At 39.5% G+C, this 20,951-nt stretch overlaps 2 protein-coding genes across 6 annotated transcripts in view; one reads left to right on the plus strand and one right to left on the minus strand.

The window, feature by feature from the left end:
* Positions 1 to 320: 320 nt before the first annotated feature.
* Positions 321 to 10,320, minus strand: LINS1 (lines homolog 1). Of its 3 annotated transcripts, none has more exons than XM_039359019.1 (6): positions 9,472 to 10,299; positions 9,303 to 9,392; positions 6,655 to 6,796; positions 5,814 to 6,413; positions 4,398 to 4,575; positions 321 to 2,326 (listed from the first exon to the last, which is right to left on the minus strand). In XM_039359019.1, the coding sequence occupies exons 1-6, from the start codon at positions 9,850 to 9,852 to the stop codon at positions 1,441 to 1,443; spliced, it is 2,277 nt and encodes a 758-aa protein (XP_039214953.1). In that variant the 5' UTR covers positions 9,853 to 10,299; the 3' UTR covers positions 321 to 1,440. The 3 variants fall into 3 exon arrangements, with proteins under 3 accessions (XP_039214953.1, XP_039214954.1, XP_039214955.1); XM_039359021.1 differs by having other exon boundaries at positions 2,155 to 2,326; positions 4,486 to 4,575; positions 9,472 to 10,320; XM_039359020.1 differs by lacking the exon at positions 9,303 to 9,392 and having other exon boundaries at positions 9,472 to 10,305.
* Positions 10,321 to 10,795: 475 nt separating this feature from the next.
* Positions 10,796 to 20,951, plus strand: part of ASB7 (ankyrin repeat and SOCS box containing 7) — a 31,093-nt gene continuing 20,937 nt past the window's right edge. The window contains exons 1-3 of one of the 3 annotated variants that reach the window (XM_039359024.1): positions 10,796 to 11,052; positions 14,479 to 14,567; positions 17,033 to 17,128. The gene's annotated coding sequence lies outside the window, so the exon portion shown is untranslated. The remainder of the gene's footprint in view (positions 11,053 to 14,478; positions 14,568 to 17,032; positions 17,129 to 20,951) is intronic. The other 2 variants (XM_039359022.1, XM_039359023.1) reach the window with 2 other exon arrangements.

Consider the following 20,951-nt stretch of genomic DNA (forward strand, 5'->3'; position numbering starts at 1 on the left):
AAACTGAAAAAAATAAATAAACCAGATGTAATATCCATCGTAGTATCATTGTAATAGCTATCATGGGGTTACGGTGTTTTAGAGACTGCGGGAGGAATTTTAAATATTGCAGTCATTAACCTAGATGGAACAGTGTATCAAACCCTGCTTTTGACCAATGTTAATTGATTTCAAAGGTCCCTTTTTACAGGAAAAAATAAAGCCTAATTCACAGGGATAAAAATAAGTAACTGGGCAGCAAGTGCATCAACAAGCAGGTCCAAAATGAATAGCTCTAGTTTTTTTTGGGGGGGGGGGAAGTGATGTCTACCAGAAACAGATTTGATGCCAGAAATACTTTATATTTTAACACGTGAACATTGAATTGAAAAGACAGACTGATTTCACAAATACATTGAAAACATGTAGTCAATTTTGCAATACCATGCTCAAATCATTCTAATATCATCTAGTCTTAAACCAATAAGGCTTTCGGTCTTTATTTATAGTGTTAGAAAGACCAGATTCTTATAAGGAATGAACGAATCATAAAATCATAGAATTATAAGGGATTGAAAAAGGGATCTTCTACTCCAACCTCTGACTTTTCAGTCCTACCACTCATGCCCATTCTGGCTTAGAGGCTAGAATTAAAGCAATAGCCCTAGAAAGTATTTTCAGCTTTATTAAAATCAACTGGATACTTTATTCAAAGAAATGAGCAAGATGTCTCACAATGGCCTTCAAGATGGATTTTTCTTAAGAAATTAAATTAATTTGCAACGTGGAAGGTTATAACAAAACATACAATGTAAAGACAGAATAACAGAATTGGAAGGGAGCTTGGAGATCTTCTAGTCCAACCCCCTGCTCAGGCAGGAAGCCCTATGCCATTTCAGACAACTGGTTGTCCAATCTCTTCTCAAAAGCTTCCAGTGTTGGAGCATTCACAACTTCTGGAGGCAAGTAGTTCCACTGGTTAATTGTTCTAGCTGCAAAGTCAAATCTTTTGCCCTTTAGCCCCCTTTTTCCCAATTCATAAAGCTTTAAGTTATTTAATTATGATACAATTGGAAACACAGACCTATTCTATCCTCTTTTTAAAAGCAGGAATTAATTATCTCTAAGGACATACATCCTTCATATCAAAATTACCTCAGACAGAGCAAGGTGCCAAAAATAAAATTCAGAATTTACTGCCTTAAAAAAAAAAAACTCTGAGGGAAAATTCAAACACAGCACAGACAAAATTGCAACTCCCTTTTGGAATTAAACGTATTAAGGGATTAGAAACTACAGTGTTTTTAACCAAGCAGACAATTCATAAACAACATATACTTCAATCCCAAAGAATGCATTTGGCCCACATATTTCAATGCATATTAATTTTCTGGAACATCCTTTCAAATGCTAACAAATATATGGGTTTAACCTGAAACACTTTATTTCTGTAGATTCTGACTAGTGTGAAACAGCTCGATGATCTTTACTAATTATATTAACTTGATTTAAGAGCTTCAAGAGAGCATTTGGATTGTATGGAAAGAGACTTTTTGCATGTAGCCTAGCAACTGACTTTTGCAATTGTTGGAAGCATGTAGTCGCTTTCTGGAAAGTTTCACCTGCTAATTTACATTTTTGGGGGGACAGTTTGCTGCAACAGGATGTTGAAATATTCAGTTCCTGCTCAGTTAAAGATAGCACATCTTGCTTGGAGGATTTTGCACTATCATCAAGAGTTGCTTTATTTGTACAGGATTGATAATTTAAAGTTTCTTGTCCTGTGTCTGTCCAAGATTCTTCTCTTACACATTCTACATCAGAATCTTCTGAGCTGTCATAATCAACCAGCTTCTGAAAAGCCCCCAATAAAGGTTGGTGACTCGATGCTGTTACTAAATCAGACTTGTTGGGTTGCACAGTTTGATCGCCTCTCTGAGGGAGTGTAGACAAATTGAATGAGGAAGATGAAAAGGCCTCTGTAGAAGTCTGTGTATCATATGAAGTGGTCTGCATGGTGAGATCTGACTTGCGGACATATTTTTGCTGGCAAGGCAAATTCTCGTCCCAAATTCTGAGATCTTTGCCAACGGTGAACGTAAAGCACCTGGAAACTTGTACAAATTGGTGCCAGTCTTCCACAAGAAGTTTTAAATATTGTACAAAGTATTCCAAGAAACAGGTTTCAGATGAAATCAAGAAGTCCAGAAGAACCGTGGCGTCAAATGCAATGCTTCTTAACAGACATAAGAAGATACAGTGGGCATTGTAGCCGTTTTGGTGTGTCCAGTTGTCCTGGCTCCCGTCATCTAAATGGCACGGGGCAAAATTAACATCGTGGCGGAACCTATAAAAATAACCAAGAACATAGAAAATTAAATTGTGACCTCTAAGCCAGCAATCGTTTTATTAAGAACTCTAACTGTAGAGCTGAGTTTCCATTTATTATTTTTGGCCAAATAAATCAAGACGATTAGAATCATGACGGCACTCCAGCATTCTCTCCCACTGTGTGCTCTAATTCAATGCACATTAAAAGAATAAAGTGGGGGGGGGGATGTTGGACAAGGGAAAAAAGAGAATACCCTTGTTTTCACTTTCATCAACTGTAATTTGACATTTACATGAGATGGAAAAGAAAGGCATCAGCAATTCGTAATTACTAATTAGGAGGACTTGATCACTCTGTGGTCTTCATGTGGACACAAAGTATGGTTTAGATATATAACAAATAACAAATATTTGCCTCCAAACCATTGGAGAATAATATTTTGTAGTGTGCCACTGAAATAAAGGGAGGAAAGGCTTAGTTTAGGGGGATAACCCATTGCTGTATATGAATGCAAATCCAGGTTGCCTTCAGGTAAAAATTTTGAGCAGGACTCAGTATGCAATGGTCTTCCATACCCTGCATTAAGGAAATCCAAAAATAAGGCAGCATGAAGTAACTAGGGCCAAGTAGGAGGTTTCCGGCAACTGGCATAAACGGATGGATTGCAGGACTTCCAAGATACTAAGAACATAGAATAATAGGGTTGGAAGAGACCGTCGAGATCGTCTAGTCCAACTCCGTACTCAAGCAGGAGAATCAAGATCACGTGAAGTATTAATACCCCTTTACAAGGCCTTGGTAAGGCCACACTTGGAATACTGCATCCAGTTTTGGTCACCACGATGTAAAAAAGATGTTGAGACTCTAGAAAGAGTGCAGAGAACAGCAACAAGGACGATCAGGGGACTGGAGGCTAAAACATATAAGGAACGGTTGCTGGAATTGGGTATGTCTAGTTTAACGAAGAGAAGGATGAGGGGGGACAGGATAGCAGTCTTCCAATATCTCAGCGGCTGCTCCAAAGAAGAGACAGTCAAGCTATTCTCCAAAGCACCTGAAGGCAGGACAAGAAGCAATGGGTGGAAACTCATCAAGGAGAGAAGCAACCTAGAACTAAGGAGAAATTTCCTGACAGTTAGAACAATTAACCAGTGGAACAACCTGCCTCCAAAAGCAGTGAATGCTCCAACACTGGAAGTTTTTAAGAAGAGACTGGACAGCCATTTGTCCGAAATGGTATATAGGATTTCCTGCCTGAGCAGGGGGTTGGACTAGATGACCTCCAAGGTCCCTTCCAACATTACTACTACTACTACTACTACTACTACTACTACTACTACTACTCTATACTATCCTGGACAAATGGCTATCCAGTCTCTTTTTGGAAACCTCCAGTGATGGAGCATCCACAACTTTTGATTAACTGTTCTCACTGGGTTGGAAAAAACCTGAAAAGATCACATATTTTGCAGTAAAATCTGCAAAAAAACCCCACACCCTGGTATTCAGTTCAAAACATGTTTCGGACCTACCTCTTAAACATTTTTTCTCTCTTCCCTACTGAATGGGAAATGAATTGAATTTACAACAAAGCTGAAGAACTATGTCGAAATTTCAGAATACAATTCTGTTTCATTGAGAGCAATTATGGACCAGGAGTTTATTTTACTGATCTCTCTGTCAATGCTTCTACAGTCTATTTAAAGAAGAGGTGCATATTTGCTTATCTCGTTTATGATATGGAAGAATCCTGCACATCACCTTTGTACTGCTTGTCAAATTCCTTGTATATGGAAGAAAAGAAACTCTAGATAATACCTTATTCTAAATGCAAACATTATTTACATGCTTCAGTATTTGGGAGGAGCAAGTAAGCTTGCTAGACTTACCTCAGGGACTGAAGGAATTGGGAATAATTTTGTCTTAGAAGGAGTGTAATATGCTGGAAGCAAAATGAAACAGAACGAATGGGAGTTTCAGTTTGAACACTGTTGGCTGAACTGTGCATTCACTTTCCTGATATTTATGACAATCCATAATTTTTAGCAAATAGAAGTTGATGGCTTATGGGGAAACGGGCACTAACCTTTCAAAGTTTAAATAAATTGCCAATAATGACTTTGCAGCTTCTACTATCTCATCATCTTGTTCTACAAACAGAGAAATCCACGTACAAGGGTGTTCAAATAAGCAGATACTGGCAGAAGTCTTCAGGTGGCTTTTTAAGACTGTCAAGAGTAGACCCATAAGATTCTCCAAATGAACTAAAATGAAGGGGGGGAAATCAAAACTACATAAATATATATGCTTTTGATAAAAATTTACAATATCTGAGGAACAATGATTGTTTTAGCATTACCCGTACTAATAAAACATTTCAAAGGGAATGAAAAACAGTAGTTTAAAAATTCCATTTTGTAAGGAAATCATTTCTGAAATGAGAGGGAAGAAAGGATCCACTTTCAAATTCCATGTGGCACAAACTTTCTGCTCCTGCAAAGATTAAAAGTATTCATGCCTACAGCTTCCATAATCCAGAAAATTGATCATGTATACATATAATTATCCACTCCACTAAAAGCTCTCCACTTTAGCTGAGCCCAATCTTTTATTGACTGTATATCGAGACTTCTGGGAGTGCAACTTCTTAATTAAGTTGGAGACACAATCAAACTGAATTTCAAATTACACACTACACTGAACATCTAAATTCTCTAGAGAACCTCTGGATTACCATATCTGCTCAGGTTAAACACAATCCTCCCACATCTTGTACAATGTAGCTGCTTTGCTATATACACCTCAGTGCTATGATGGGAATATTCTGAAGTAATGTTTTACTGAAATAGCAGACAGATGAATAAATGACATCTTCTTTTAAAAGTAATTTATTTCTCCAGTGTCTGCGAAACCAAAATTTGCACACCCATTCTGCAGTTGCAGTTCTTTCAGTACATCATTATGGTTTGATCCTTAAGATCTATTATGTGCTGTTATAAGAAAACACCCATCTTTTAATATTTTCTTATTATTATTACTCTTTTCTGAGGTTGCTTAGATTCTCTAGGCAATGCAAGGCAACCAACTTTAAAATTTTAGTTACTCCATAATCTAATAGCTAAGGCTGGTGGTTTAAATTATGGAACAAAAGTTCCTAGATAGCTTTTGGATAACTATGATAAACCCACAGGTCTGTCTGGAAAAATTATTTCTCAAAGCAGGTGTAACTTATAAGTAGGTAGTAAATCCTCTTCAGGATACTGGAAGGAGGAGCACTTCAACAAACGAAGGAGAGAAAAACTGGTGGATATGCAGACTTAACTCATTTTTCCCTTCCACCCAATAAAGTCTTAATTTCCATTCCCCTAAACAGCTGTCACTTCAGAAAGGAAAAAGATCTATTCAAAACTACAGTGGCAACCCCATTCGTTTTCACCATGTTTGTAGTCTACTCACAAAACAACGTGAAGCACTTTTAAGGCACTTTAGAAAGAAAAATTACCTTGCGATTCAGTTCTGTAGGCAAAATCCGGGATCTTCGTCTCTAACGCTTTAAGCAGAAGCAAGCTTAAGGATCGGAAGACCACGACGTCAAAGTTACTATTCACATGTACTTGAGGTTCAACTGTGCTGCCATCAAAATGGCTGAGATTTCCACTAACACACAACCCCCCCAGCCCATCAGAATTCACAAAGTGCAGCAGTACAGTATTGGCCAATGCTAATTGATCATTGTCAAAATGAGGGTCCAAGTCAGAGGAAGGGAGCACTTTTGTCTTGATTAGGTCTTCACCAGCTTTGCGAAAGATGCAGTTTTTAAGCAACATGATTGATTTCTTTCTGATGAAACCGTGAACGGGTGATGCGGCAAGGCAGCAGATATCGTAAGAGCTCAAAAACAATATCCTCTGGCATCCCAGGTTGAGTGGTATTTGAATCCTGGCAGCTGCCAGCAGCTCAAAGAGATCTAGAAAGCTATTCAAATTGTTTGTTGATTTTGTAGATAGTGGAACATGGTGAATAGTTAAATGATAAGAAAGGATGGAGCTGTAAAAATTCTCCAGTACATTGTCAAGTGGAGTTAGAAGTTTCTTCAGGTCACCTATAATAACAACAACACCAGTGTCAAGCAGGGCTTAAATATGACAGGGAGGCCTTAACTAAATTATCCATCAAAATTAGAACTTTTTCTCATTAAAAAACTTTTTCGTTTCTTCCATGAAAATTTACAAGACAAGCAATATATCCATAATAATATGAACATATCAGTAGTTTCCCGAAGAGTTAACTATACACTGATCTTCTATTAGCTGCTTGCAATGCAATGCCAATTGAAACAGTACCTCTTTTGTGAGTGTTGTCATCATTCAACATTTCTTTTATTAGACTAGTCAAAGTCCAGAGGCATCCTGCTATTGAACTATTACTGGGAAATCCTGATAAAGTCTCTACACAAAAAGCAATCCAGGCACTGTTTAATGAATTCTGGGAAAAGAGAGAGGATGCATATTATTCTGGGTTATACCGAACAAATGTCACACAAAAAAATTGAGACAAAGGAGAAGCACGAAAAAGGCAACTATTCCAAAGGTTTTTGGCATTGGCAATGATGGCTTTCCTCATCGTTTTGCTCCCTTAGCAAGTGACTAGCCAGCCAAACCAGTATTACAAAGTAAGGACTGTATATTTTATTACCCAATCCTTAGAGCTTTATTGCTCAACGCTTTGCTTTACCAGTCATAAAAACAGAAGAGTAGATAGAATAGACAGACTACTTTATTTGACCAATTAGACACACAAGGAATTTGTCTATGGTGCAGAAGTTCTCAAGGTATATGGAAAGCGACAGAATAATAATAATCATCATATTATTTATTTATTTATTTATGAGACTTATATACCCCTTTAAGTGCAAGCACTCTCTAAGCGATATACACCAGTAAGCAATGTATATATATATTTACATTGCCCCCAACAATCTGGGTCTTCATTTTACCTACCCCGGAAGGATGGAAGGCTAAGTCAACCTTGAGCCGGTGAGATTTGAACCGCTGACCTGCTGAACACAGTCAGCTAAAGTGGCCTGCAGTACTACACTCTAACTGCTGCGCCACCTCGGCTTAATATGACACTAATAAGAGGAGGTAGTAGAGAAGATCAGAAGGATGATAATACTAATACTACAGCCATACAACATTGGCAAATATATTTAGACATAAAACAATACTGTGAGGATTAGGTCTATAGGCCCCCTTACTTAATTAATCCACATATAGGCCTCCTTATTTAATCAGGATAAAATCAGTTGTATGCTGAACTAATTCAGATTGAAAATGAGAACTCATAAAGCAGCAAAGTCTCTCTAAATGGTATGCTAAATGAGGTGTAAATACCTTCTTGGCAATTTTTGAGGACTGAAAGAAAGAGGAATGGTTCCATCCTAAGGGAAAGTACACTGGGTGGAAAAGGACATGGATTTGGGTGGGACACTACCATTGCTTCCATTCAGTCAAATTCAGGCTAAAAAATTCAGCTCTGATTGTAGGTTATTGTAAACAGTAGTTCCCATACATACGCTAGATCTGCAGGAAAATCTGCATGCAATTTAAACGGGGACATCCAAAATGCAATTTCTCTTGTCCTATCCTATGAAGCCCTCTATCTGATTATTTTAGTACTGCACTATGACACTGAGTAGCAGGAGGAAACCAATGAGGTACAGTTGCACAGGTATACAGAGTGTCTATACTTAACAATATTGTCGACGCCAACGATTTATTTGGTATGAAAAGCAGCAAGTCTAAAACAAAATGTCCAACCTAACAACCATCTTCCTATTTTTTTTCCCTCATATTTTAATGATATATGTAAAGAACATTCAATCATTATCTCCACTCCCCATCTTTTAAACCAACCATACGCCACAAATAACTAAAAATTATATGCATAGACTAATAAACATTAATGCACTGTGAGACAGTGAAAAAAACGAAGCCACTTATGAGGGTGGGCTACAGAATTTTGAGATGTGTTTTAACTGTCTCATTCCAGGGGTTCTAGTTCTATATAAGTATTGGTTGTAAACAATCAAACGCAAACATGGCATTAAAAGCTCGCAGTGCAAAAGCTGCATAAGGAGAAAAAAGCAATAAGGAATTAAAAATGAACAGAATGATAACCAAATAACTAAGTACATCTAATCTAAGTACACTGGAAAAGCTCCCCCCCCCTCAGTTTGAAAACTCAAAAGAGGTTTTCCTGGCTGCTTTTGGGAAAAAATATTCTCCTACGAAAACAAGAAAACATGATAAAATTCATCTTGAAAGACTGTTATTGGGTAGGGAAAGACTGAGAGATAATTCATTCATTTTTAAGATAAACTAGCTAAAAAAAACCCTGGCTTGTTACCCCATTTAAAAAAAATGGTGGTAGAAATAGATACACCATTACAAACATTTACCGGTAGCTATACATATCCACAAAAAGTATAATTCAGCGGAAGAGATATTTCCTTCAGTATAAAATATGAAGAATGTCTCTTTAAAGAATATGCTTTGTCATGTATGAATTTATAGTATTTACATTTTAAAAAAATCTGGCCATCTTTGGGAGAAAAGTACAAGGCCCAATGAGAAAGGCAGAGACATCTGTCCAGCCAGCCAAGTGAGTAAAAGCAATCTAATTAGAAGGGGGTAGCAGATGGTACCACCAGGTATAAACTTACCTCTTTTTTTACTAGGAGAACAAAACAGGCTGAATTGAGAGTGCATGAGAAGTAATTAGTATTTTTTGCTGGGTGGAGACTTATAACATTAAAGATTAAGTTACATTCTGTGCTGCGTGCCCGTTGTACAAAATCCTGAATTGTTAAAAGTTGAAAGCTACATTGCATTTGTAGCTTTCTTGAAAGAAAACAGACCAAACAAAACAAACCACAAAAGGATACATTCGCTTAAATAGTAACAACTCCAAAGCTCAGTTTCTGACTTACATCTTCTGTTAGCTGAAAGTGCACAAGGGAGGCCAAAGTTTTGGAAGCCATGTGAGAGAGCTGTTGATCTGAACTACCTAACAGAGGAATCTAGAAGAAATGGAAACAGAAAGAAGTTGTAGCTACGAGATACCTTAATGAAGAAAAACGTAACCTTTGGGAAACTTACTAATTCAGAGACAATGTTCGATTCTTCCAGAATTCTCAGGATCTCAATGTATTTCTGCTTTATTTCAGCAGCCACCTCTTGCAGTTGCAGTTTGGCATGCATCATCTTGATCAAAGTTAACTGAAGCAGAATAATTTCCCGTGTATTCAGATGGCAACAGTTTTTAGAAATATCATGTTCGTGGTTTATTGAGTCTAGACCAGAAGAGATCTTAGCATGCAACTTAGAAAAAAAACGACAGGCACATAATTCATGATTTTTGGCTGATGAAAAAACCGAAGGATTTAGAAGAGCTGCACAACTGTCACTATCTTGGGCTAACAAAGCACCAGCAATTATATCATTATACATCTTTTGAAGAACGTGAAAGTAAGTCCCCATTATGAGCAATTTTTATATATCCAGGGATTCTTTATATAGTCAAATCGGGTTGTGTGTGTGTGTGTGTGTGTGTGTGTGTGTGACATTTCTTCGCAAATCGTCCCTCCTGGAAATAGGACCGTTTCCCCCCCCACACACACACAATCCCACACAATATCTTGGAATGTATGCAGAGAAGAATGGAAAGGTAGGGTTCCCTGGAGAAGGGCTTTTTATAGATCTGTTGCCTCTATCTATCTATCTATCTATCTATCTATCTATCTATCTATCTATCTATCTATCTATCTATCTATCTATCTATCTATCTATCTATCTATCTATCTATCTATCTATCTATCTATCTATCTTCCATCAACCATCCCTTCAGTCTTCTCGGCCAGCCGACCAGACGTTCCCCGGCAAGCCTCAAGCCCTCCTCGGCGCCTCCAGCGCAGCTGCGGACCTCCGCGCGGCCCAGACGGGCTGTCCCAGTCCGGCTACCGAGACTTCCGGTAGAAATAAAAGTTTTACAAACGACTTCCGGCACAAGGCAGGAAAGCCGATCCAGCGTCGGAGGCCTGTGTGCGTGGGGGAGGGGGGAGGAGGGAGGAGAAGGAGGAGGAGAGAAAGCGGGTAAGCGCCGATCTGCCCACCCGCACCTCTATGGTCAGGGCTCCTTTCTCTTTCCCCCGGAGAGCCTTCGAGAACCAAAAGTTGTCCAGACAATGCCGGAAGTGTCTGTAAGGGCGGCGGGGGCCTCGAGCCGAGAAGGAGGAGAGACGCCAAGAAAAAAGAAGAAGAGGAGGAGGAAGCGCCAGGAGGGAGGCGGGGAGAGGCGTGGCCTTTCGACCCCCCCTCCCTCTCGCGACGCCCAATCCGGAGAGGCGGTGGGCGGCGGCGCGCGGCCAGCGCGCCCGCTGATTGGCCGCGCGCCGGGGTCAGCCCAGGCCCGGTGACCCCGGAGGAAGGAGCGGAGGTGGCTCCTACTCCATCAGTCAGTCAGTCAGTGCAAAGTGGCTCCCTTCCTGCTGCCTTCCTTCGGCGCTCGCCCCGCTTTGCTCTGCCCGCCGCACCGGGCACCCCTTTCCCCCCTTCCCCTGGCTTCCCCGGCAGCCGGAAGGGAACGAGCCCGGGGGTAGGGCCGCGGCTGGGCCGGGCCGGGCCCTGAAGCGAAGAGAGACAGAGACAGAGAGAGCGCGAGGGAGGCGGAAAGACAGACAGGTAACGGCCGGCGGGGAGGGCGGGGCTTAGTGGGGCTCCGCCCCCAGAGCAACGGGGGGCGCTGGGGGGAGCCACGACAATTGGGGGAAGGGGCGCCTGCCTGGGCAGCCCCCCCTCCGGGGCGCCCCCCACCCACCCACCCCCGACGCTGCCGTGGCTGGGGGTCTCTGAAACTCCCACGACCCTGGGTTGGGGTCTGCCCGGTGCACCCCGTTTTCCCCGGGCCCGCCGACCTCCAGAAACTGGCAATCCCCGGGCCCGCCCGAGCTGGAGAATCTGGGCTGAGCTGGGGTAAACTAGCCAGGATGCGGCGGTTGAGGCTGGGGAGGACTTGGGTTTATGTTGCAGCTTTGATTGGGATGCGTGGTGGCCTCTCCTGTGGAAGCAGCAAGGGAGAGTCTACCCCAGGGGTCTTCAAGCTTGGCCCTTTGATGACTTGTGGACTTCAGCTCCCAGAATTCCTCAGCCAGCAAGGAATTCTGGGAGTTAAGTCCACAAGTCATCAAAGGGCCAAGCTTGAAGACCCCTGGTCTTGTGAAAAACGGTCGTAAGTCACTTTTTGGGGTGACTTTGCAAATGTAACCATTAGACTAGGTTTAATGTATACATCAGGGGCCTTCAAGCTTGGCCCTTTGATGACTTGTGGACTTCAGCTCCCAGAATCCCTCACATGTTGCAATTGCATAGATCACAGAGGACTTTCTTTACCTTATACAGTATTAACCCCCTAAAACAGGGGTCTTCAAACTTGGCCCTTTTATGACTTGTGGATTTCAACTTCCAGAATTCCTCAGCCAGCCAACTGAACGGAAGAAAAAAAATTAAACTTATTTTTCCATCATAGGTCTGTAAAATAATAGAATACAAAGAGTAGAAATATTTTGGATATCGTTTAGTCAAAACCCTGCTCTAACATCCCTATCAACCATCCAGTTTCTGTTCAAATACTTCCCATGACAGTATGTTCTATTGTTGAAGAACTCTTATTAGAAATTAATCAAAATGCCCAACTGGAGTGTTTTTAATTTAAGTCCATTGTGCTTCTTCATCAGGAACAACTGCAACCATCCTGCCCTGTTTTCTACATAATCCTTCATATATTTGAAGACCACTATCTTGTATCAGGTCTCCGTGTTACACATAGTCAATGACTCCAATCATTCAATCCTCATTTCAGTTGCTCCACTCTTAAGATTCTCGATTTGTCAATGTCGTTCCTAAAATGCTACATCCAGAACTGGATGCAATATTTTAGGTATGGTTTGACCAACCTTTCTTTGTTTAGCACCTTTTTCCTGATTATGTGACAGGAGTGTGTGTTTACTGGATTGATTTATTAATTTATTTGCATGGGTTTGCATAATACTTTAAATCAGAAACCCATGCAAATAAATTAATAAATCAATCAAGTTGTCTATATAACATGGTAAATACATACATATTCAAAACCCATTTAGGGTTAAATTAACCATACTTAACATCTTATGTAAATGCAACTGCTCGGTTTGGAATTGACTGTTATGTCTCCTGTATGAACTGTAGCATTCATTAAGGCTTTGCAGCCCATTAAAAAATAATATTGTACAACTATTCTGATGAAATGTAGCCATTACAATGCTGCAGCATTCTTTGAAGTACATTTTCTAAGTTATACCTCAGGACGATTAATATATTTTCTCAACAATTATGAAAACAAACACTTTCTTTTCTTTTTACCTCAAAAAGAAAAAAAAATTACTTCTCATTCTGTACATGTTTCTTTTACTCAAAAGTACATTCCATTCTGTTCAACAGGATATATTCACTGGTTAGCAAATTTAAAATGGCAGTGGCCGATTTCTGTTTCTTCTGATAATGTGTGGAGAGAGAATGTATGAAGCAAGTCAACTTAATTTCTATTGCTGAGAGGAATGTAATAGGTAGAACTTATTCTTTAGAAAATACAGAAGACAGAATCATGAGGGTTAGATGGGAAACAATTAATGAAAACTCATCTTGGAAGGTTGGGAACATAACAGAATAGATAAAAAAAGAACCATGCTGGATCAAATCAAAGATCCATTTGATCAGCACAGTGGCCAGTCAGATCCTTTGTCAAACCTCTATCAGAATATGAGTAAGTTGCTTTCTCCTACAGTACTTGTGTTCCCTGCAACAGTGATTCAAAAACACCCTAGCTGTGATGCTGAAGGTAATATAGAACAATTCATGGATATCTTTATTCTCCACGTACTTGTCTATTTTTGTAGCCGTCTAGGTTGGCAGGACTCACTTTATCTTGTGATAGCAAATTTCATCAGTTAATAACATGCTGTGTGGGACATCTCCTTTTATCTGGTATGAAACTTTCACTGTTCAGTTTCATCAGATAACTTCAGGTTTAATATTAAGAGATTAACGATGGGAGTTGAGAGCTAGTGACCCCAAAGTTGAGAAATTGTTGAAAAGCAAAGTTAAACCCATGGTGAGTTTTTCAAAGTTCACCTCTTCCTCATGTCTATAAAGATCAGAATGGCTTGATCTGGGAGACGGAAAGATTATATGAAAAAGGGAGAGTGCAGCTTATGTTGGTATCCCCAGGGCTTGAGTTGCAAGTTGGAAGGATTTTGTTATTAAGCTCCTTAGAGGGGGGAAAGGGGTATCTTCTTATTCTGAAAGGGTAACAACATTGGTGACAAAACAAATAGTTGGAATGGTTAAGGAAGAAATACTGTCCTTATAAGATGGAGAAGGACAGGAAAACTTGTATTGTGTCTTCTCTAAAGATGGCATTGGAGAGGCAATAGAAGATGAAGCTAATTATTACCAAATCTAAGCTACCGTAGATTTTTTTTTAAAAAAAAACTTCCATGATTTATGTAAGGAGAATGCTTTATTCACCATAGTGCAGAGAATTGGAAGATGAAGGTTGCTGATCATCTAAAGCAGAGGGAGGACCATCTTTAAAATGTGTGATAAAGGATCCCATTTTTAGACTTTAATACAATTATATAGTATATTTAACTTTCTGTATGACTCTGAGCCCTAATGTGGTTTGGTTTAACTTAGCATAGCCTGTGAATCCAGCCTTTGCTATTTGTAAATCATAGCTTATAGGTTGGAATAATGTGTAAAGCGAGAAAATTCTACAAATTATTAAGAACTGTGGTGTATAACCAGTCATAATACTGAACTATTGGGAGAAGACTAGATTCAAATTCCCATTCATTCCCTACAGTTTCTGAAGTTTTTGGTCAACCCATCATCTTTCACCATAAATTATATCATAGGGTCGGTGTTTGACTAGAGTAATGCTGGGGATCTGGGGCTGATAGTGTAATCTGCTCTGCACTCCTTTTTGGATGATAAGGGAAAATGTAATAAAGTTGGAAGGCATAAGGAAGCACTCCTGTATTTATTATGAATCTGTTCTGCTTGTTTTTCCAGGCTCATGCTGCTATATAAGAAATTAGGAAACTTTGAATGCAAAATAAAAATCAAGAAGCAAAAATGTAATAGAAGAACCAAGTATCCAGGTAACTGATCTACTTTTTAAAACATTCGTTGGTAAGATTATTACTGATAATGGTTGATGTTTTGTATGACTTCTGTTCTGTTAGAAGTTACAAACAAGATGTGTCATTTATGTATTGGGAAGCATAGAAGACACTCTGTACACTGGATTGTCAACGTAGCTTAGTTACTTTGACAAACTGTAATATCTGCTTAGCGAAGGCAACTGTTTTAGTTTGATTATGTGTGTGTGTGTAGCACATTGTAGCAGTCTGATTTCTAATTCGTTTGCCCTTTTTTGAGAATCAATTCCTTTGAATTAGATACACTGGCCCAGTTTGGGTATACATGTTTTGGATTAATAAACTAAGAAACACACAAGATTTATACCATTCACTCAGTCTTTTACTTCTCTTTCCCTGTTCATAGTTGACCCAGAAAGTGTTCAATTGTTTTCTATTGCAGATTAAACAGATGTTATGCTTTCTAGGATCCTAAAGTTGACCAAAGTAACCGTATCACATGCAACTTAGAGATCTTTTATTGAACATTTTCCGTGATAAACATAGTGTCTTAAAGGAAGAATGTCATCAGAATATAGCACGTAGACTCTTTGCTTACTAAGCTGAGATACATACTGTATGTTTAAAATTTCCACATTCAAGTCTATGAAATTAAATGTTCTCTTTTAAGTTTACTTACTGGTCCCCTTTGATAGTTTTGTAGGAAAAGAGTCAGATATTGTTTTTCTTCAGTGAGGCTCAGTATGATTTCAGGGGCTCCTTGTGATTACAAGCATTTGAAAATATGTCACTGAGAAACAATTTGCAAGGTAAACAGCGAAGGGTGGAATATATTAGCCTTGGTGGTGTTCCTAAGGTGAAATGAGTTTTAGGTTTTCAAAATGTGATGAGCTTTTAAAAACCATTAATATTTACAGCCGAGTGATCAAATACATTTAAATGTTTATATTGCTTTTGTTATTTGAACCGTTATGAACTTTAGATGAGTGTTTTTGCTGGTTCCAATGGCAATCTTAGGGTCAAATGTTTGTGTTTAAAAATTGTTACATTGCAATCATTTATGTTGATTCTGAGAGCAAGTTCAAATACTTTGTGATACTTTGGCAACTGCATTCATAATATAACAACATTTTACTTTCCAAGTAGCTTGTAGAAGAGGGCAAATCTCATCCTTCTACAGATTTGTGTGTGTGTGTGTGTATGTATGGAGTTCAGTGACTCTATTGTATTTTCCTGTGAGATATACTTCCTTAAACCTTGGTGTATGATATAGAACAGGGGTCTTCAAACTTGGCCCTTTTATGACCTGTGGACTTCAACTCCCAGAATTCCTCAGCCAGGCATGCTGGCTGAGGAATTCTGGGAGTTGAAGTCCACAAGTCATAAAAGGGCCAAGTTTGAAGACCCCTGATACAGAAAGATGTGAATACCCATAAAAGAAAATGCATGGTAAAGAAGGATCAGAGAAACAGAAGGACACCCTATGTAAGGCCATTTTCCCTTGCTGAAACTGGAAGCAAAGGAATGACTGATCATCTCTGTAACAAAACATCAGTGCTGTTAGGATAAATATTTCTTCTTGGAAGAAATAACCACACAGAGAAGGAAAAGTAATGGGCTGAGGGTGGTGCAAAATGTTCTGTCATAAAATGTTTCAACTGAAAAGAAGTCCGTATAGAATTTCCAAGTCTTCTGAAGTCAGCCCATTTATAAAAGATCAGAATATTCTGTGAAGTTCTCTGGACCTCTTCTGGAACATTGTTAGGAATGTATTGTTCTAGAGTCGGGATGTCCTGTGACCAAACATTTTGCATAGCCCTGCAGTGGATATGTACAATAGTGGAATTTAAAAAAAAAACAACCTTTCATTCGGAAATATATTAATTAATTGTAATTGTAAATTCCACTATATTGATTAAAGCAGTATCACAGAAGGAATAAACCTTCAGGTGAGGAATAATAAGAAAGAAGATAATGTTCTTGGCAGCCCTGCTGGATGCTACATGCTCTGATATGTAGTTGTCCTACATTCATTTATAATGTAGCCCTTTGGGTATATAAGCTTATTTAAATCTAGGAATGACATTGCCATTGCATAATATTTTCCAATTAATTAACAATTCAACATGTACAATAGAAATGGTAGGAGTAACTTGCTTGTCCAAATAACGTCTGAGTGTATTGTAAGAGGCCTATTGTTCAGCTATCTTTTTTTGCAGATGGAAGGGTTCCTTATGCATTTACTATTTGCTTGTTTGTAAACACAGATCTGTGCATATTTATTTGCCCTTTGTGTATTCTGCCTGCTTTTCTGCCTTGCCTTGCCACTAGTTTAGGAGTATCTCCAAAAAAATGCATCCACAATTCTACTTTGTCTTACAAGCCACACAGTATCTGAGATTAGAGGAACAACATGTCTTGCTTCTTGCTTGCTTTGATCTAACAAACACCTTCTTCATTTCAAGGAGAAACCATTTGCTTGCTGTATTATGCCTGCAGACAAAGTAATGTACAGTGAAGATGGAAAACACAGCTTACAAAAACTGACTTTTGCCTATAAGGTATTTCTTAACAGAGGGCCTTAATCATTCTTTGTGGAAAATGTTACCTGCATCTTACTAAGGAACTATCAGGGAGGTCATCTGGGATCACTTTTTCTAGTGCTCCCTCCCAAAGGCAATTTTATGCGTAAATATCCCGTATTTGAGTGAAACATCATGAAATTGGCATTTGTTTTTAATTTCTTTCTAAGAGTAGTTTTCAGGAAAAAGTGAAATGATTTAAGATATTAAATATTAAATGACACAGACGCGTTGCAGTTGTCACTTTTCAAAAGGGGCATTAATAATCCATATTTAAAAAACATTTTAAAAAATTCAGATACAGTTTGTATATATAAATGAGCCGAGGTGGCGCAGCAGTTAAGAGTGCAGCACTGCAGGCCACTTTAGCTGACTGTGTTCAGCAGGTCAGCGGTTCAAATCTCACCGGCTCAAGGTTGACTCAGCCTTCCTTCCTTCCGGGGTAGGTAAAATGAGGACCCAGATTGTTGGGGGCAATGTAAAAAATATATATATATATATATATATATAGGTCTTTGGTTGTTCGGGTTTTCTCCCGCGTAAAATTGGAAGTGTCTTGGCAACGTTTCGACGAAGTCACATTCGTCATCTTCAGGCTGGTGTTTTTAGCTTCTTGCTTTGAGCAGCAATGTGTGGTTTTAGCTGTTTCTTCCTTTTAACTGCCAGTGAGGGTATGAACTGATTGGATGGGAGCTTGGCTGTGTTCTGATTGGGTGGAGGTGTGTTCTGAATGGTTAGGGGCTTGGCTGTGCTCTGATTGGCTGGGGGAGTGTTCTGTTTGGTTGTGCTCAGGTTAGTCTGAGTTGCAGAGGGGTTTAAGATTTTGGGGTTAGGGAGTCGTTTGTCAATAAGGGCAGGTTTCCAAATGGCTGGTAGGCGGGAGGTATCATCTCGCTTGTTCATGCTGTGTGGGCGTTTTTCTATCTCGATGGCTTCTCTGATTATTCTGTTATTAAAATGTTCACTTTTGGCAATGGTTCTGGTATTTTTAAAGTCAATTTCATGTCCTGTGGCTTTAAGGTGTTGGACCAGGGAAGATGTTGGTTCCTCTTTTTTGACTGAGTTCTTATGTTCTTCAATGCGTGCACTTATTCTTCTGTTGGTTTGTCCGATGTATGTGGTGGGACAAGTGGTGCATGGGATTTCGTATACTCCTTGATTTTCTAATTCAATTTTATCTTTGGGGTTTCTAAGGATGGTGGATATTTTTCTGTTTGTGCAGAATGCTGTTTTGATGTTGTGTTTATGGAGGATCTTACTGATTCTGTCTGTGGTGCCTTTTATGTATGGGAGGAGGGCTTTGCCGTTTTCTTGTTCTTTGTCTTGGATTTTGGTGGGGGTTTCTTTTTGGATTAGGTTTGTAATCTTATTTCTATGGAATCCATTGGATGTTAGTACATTGGTGAGAGTGTGTAGTTCGGGTTTTAGGTGTTGTTCGTCAGCTAAGCGTTTTGTTCTGGAGATGAGTGTCTTGGCTACAGAGTTGATCTGTGCTGGGTGGTGGTGTGAGAGAGCGTGCAGATAGCGGTTTGTGTGTGTTTTCTTCTGGTAGATGGTGTGTCCTAGGGAGCCATTGGATTTCTTGTAGACTAAGACATCCAGGAAGGGAAGTTGGTTGTTAGCTTCTGTTTCCATGGTGAACTGTACAGTTCACCATGGAAACAGAAGCTAACAACCAACTTCCCTTCCTGGATGTCTTAGTCTACAAGAAATCCAATGGCTCCCTAGGACACACCATCTACCAGAAGAAAACACACACAAACCGCTATCTGCACGCTCTCTCACACCACCACCCAGCACAGATCAACTCTGTAGCCAAGACACTCATCTCCAGAACAAAACGCTTAGCTGACGAACAACACCTAAAACCCGAACTACACACTCTCACCAATGTACTAACATCCAATGGATTCCATAGAAATAAGATTACAAACCTAATCCAAAAAGAAACCCCCACTAAAATCCAAGACAAAGAACAAGAAAACGGCAAAGCCCTCCTCCCATACATAAAAGGCACCACAGACAGAATCAGTAAGATCCTTCATAAACACAACATCAAAACAGCATTCTGCACAAACAGAAAAATATCCACCATCCTTAGAAACCCCAAAGATAAAATTGAATTAGAAAATCAAGGAGTATACGAAATCCCATGCACCACTTGTCCCACCACATACATCGGACAAACCAACAGAAGAATAAGTGCACGCATTGAAGAACATAAGAACTCAGTCAAAAAAGAGGAACCAACATCTTCCCTGGTCCAACACCTTAAAGCCACAGGACATGAAATTGACTTTAAAAATACCAGAACCATTGCCAAAAGTGAACATTTTAATAACAGAATAATCAGAGAAGCCATCGAGATAGAAAAACGCCCACACAGCATGAACAAGCGAGATGATACCTCCCGCCTACCAGCCATTTGGAAACCTGCCCTTATTGACAAACGACTCCCTAACCCCAAAATCTTAAACCCCTCTGCAACTCAGACTAACCTGAGCACAACCAAACAGAACACTCCCCCAGCCAATCAGAGCACAGCCAAGCCCCTAACCATTCAGAACACACCTCCACCCAATCAGAACACAGCCAAGCTCCCATCCAATCAGTTCATACCCTCACTGGCAGTTAAAAGGAAGAAACAGCTAAAACCACACATTGCTGCTCAAAGCACGAAGCTGAAAACACCAGCCTGAAGATGACGAATGGGACTTCGTCGAAACGTCGCCAAGACACTTCCAATTTTACGCGGGAGAAAACCCGAACAACCAAAGACCTATATACAAATACCCGCGAAAACCTCAGATATATATATATATATATATATATATATATATATATATATATATATATATATATATATATATATATATACACACACATTGTTTACTGCTGTACACCGCTTAGAGAGTGCTCGCATTTAAAGCGGTATATAAGTCTCATAAATAAATAAATACTTTGATATAATGGTTAAGGCACCTGACTAAAACAGACCATGAGTTCTGATTCTCCCTGTTAGTCACCCACCTGGGTGACTTTGAGCCAACACCCCCCCCCCCATGCAAGGATCAACACAATCCTTGCAAAATACATTTTTTCTATTTCTTGCTCCATTTAAATGGAAGACTCTCCCCCTTTTCCCCTTCTGCCTGTGTTTGCAAGACAGAAGAGGAATTGTTACTAATGTGTTCTTATAATTCTCATAGGCATTAATTAGAGGTGATAAGTTATTGGTTAAGCAGATTTCATTGTTTGCAAGTACAGGTAGTCCTTGACTTACGACCGCAATGGAGCCCAAAATTTCTTTTGCTAAGTGAGACACTTATTGTCTTCCCCCTTGACTTTGCTTGTCAGAAAGGTGATCACAATATCCCGTGAAGCTAGAACCATCATAAATAGGAGTCGTTTGCCAGGTGTCTGAATTTTGATCACATGACCACGGGGATTTTGCAAACGGCTGTAAGTGTGAACAATGGTCATAAGTCATTTCAGTGTTGTAACTTTGAACGATCACAAAATGAACTGTTGTGAGTTGAGGACTACCTGTAACATTATAGGGGAAGGAGAAAAAACACCTTCCTTTCCTTAGTTCCTTGGGGGTGGATTGCTCCTGTTGACCAGATCATTTATTTTGTCTCTTCCCTGCAAATCTGTTTTTAGCCTGTTACCCTGCCAAAGTTGGCTTGAGCCTTGAATTGTTACATATTTATTTATTTATTTATTTATTTATTTATTTATTTATTTATTTCTGTGTCAGAACCTTAGAGACAACTGCTTGAAAGCTTTATATTCGTGCAGT

The sequence above is a fragment of the Crotalus tigris genome, unplaced genomic scaffold (genome assembly GCF_016545835.1).
Source record: "Crotalus tigris isolate CLP2741 ecotype Arizona unplaced genomic scaffold, ASM1654583v1 scf7180000019068.10715455, whole genome shotgun sequence".
Taxonomy (NCBI): Eukaryota; Metazoa; Chordata; class Lepidosauria; order Squamata; family Viperidae; genus Crotalus; species Crotalus tigris.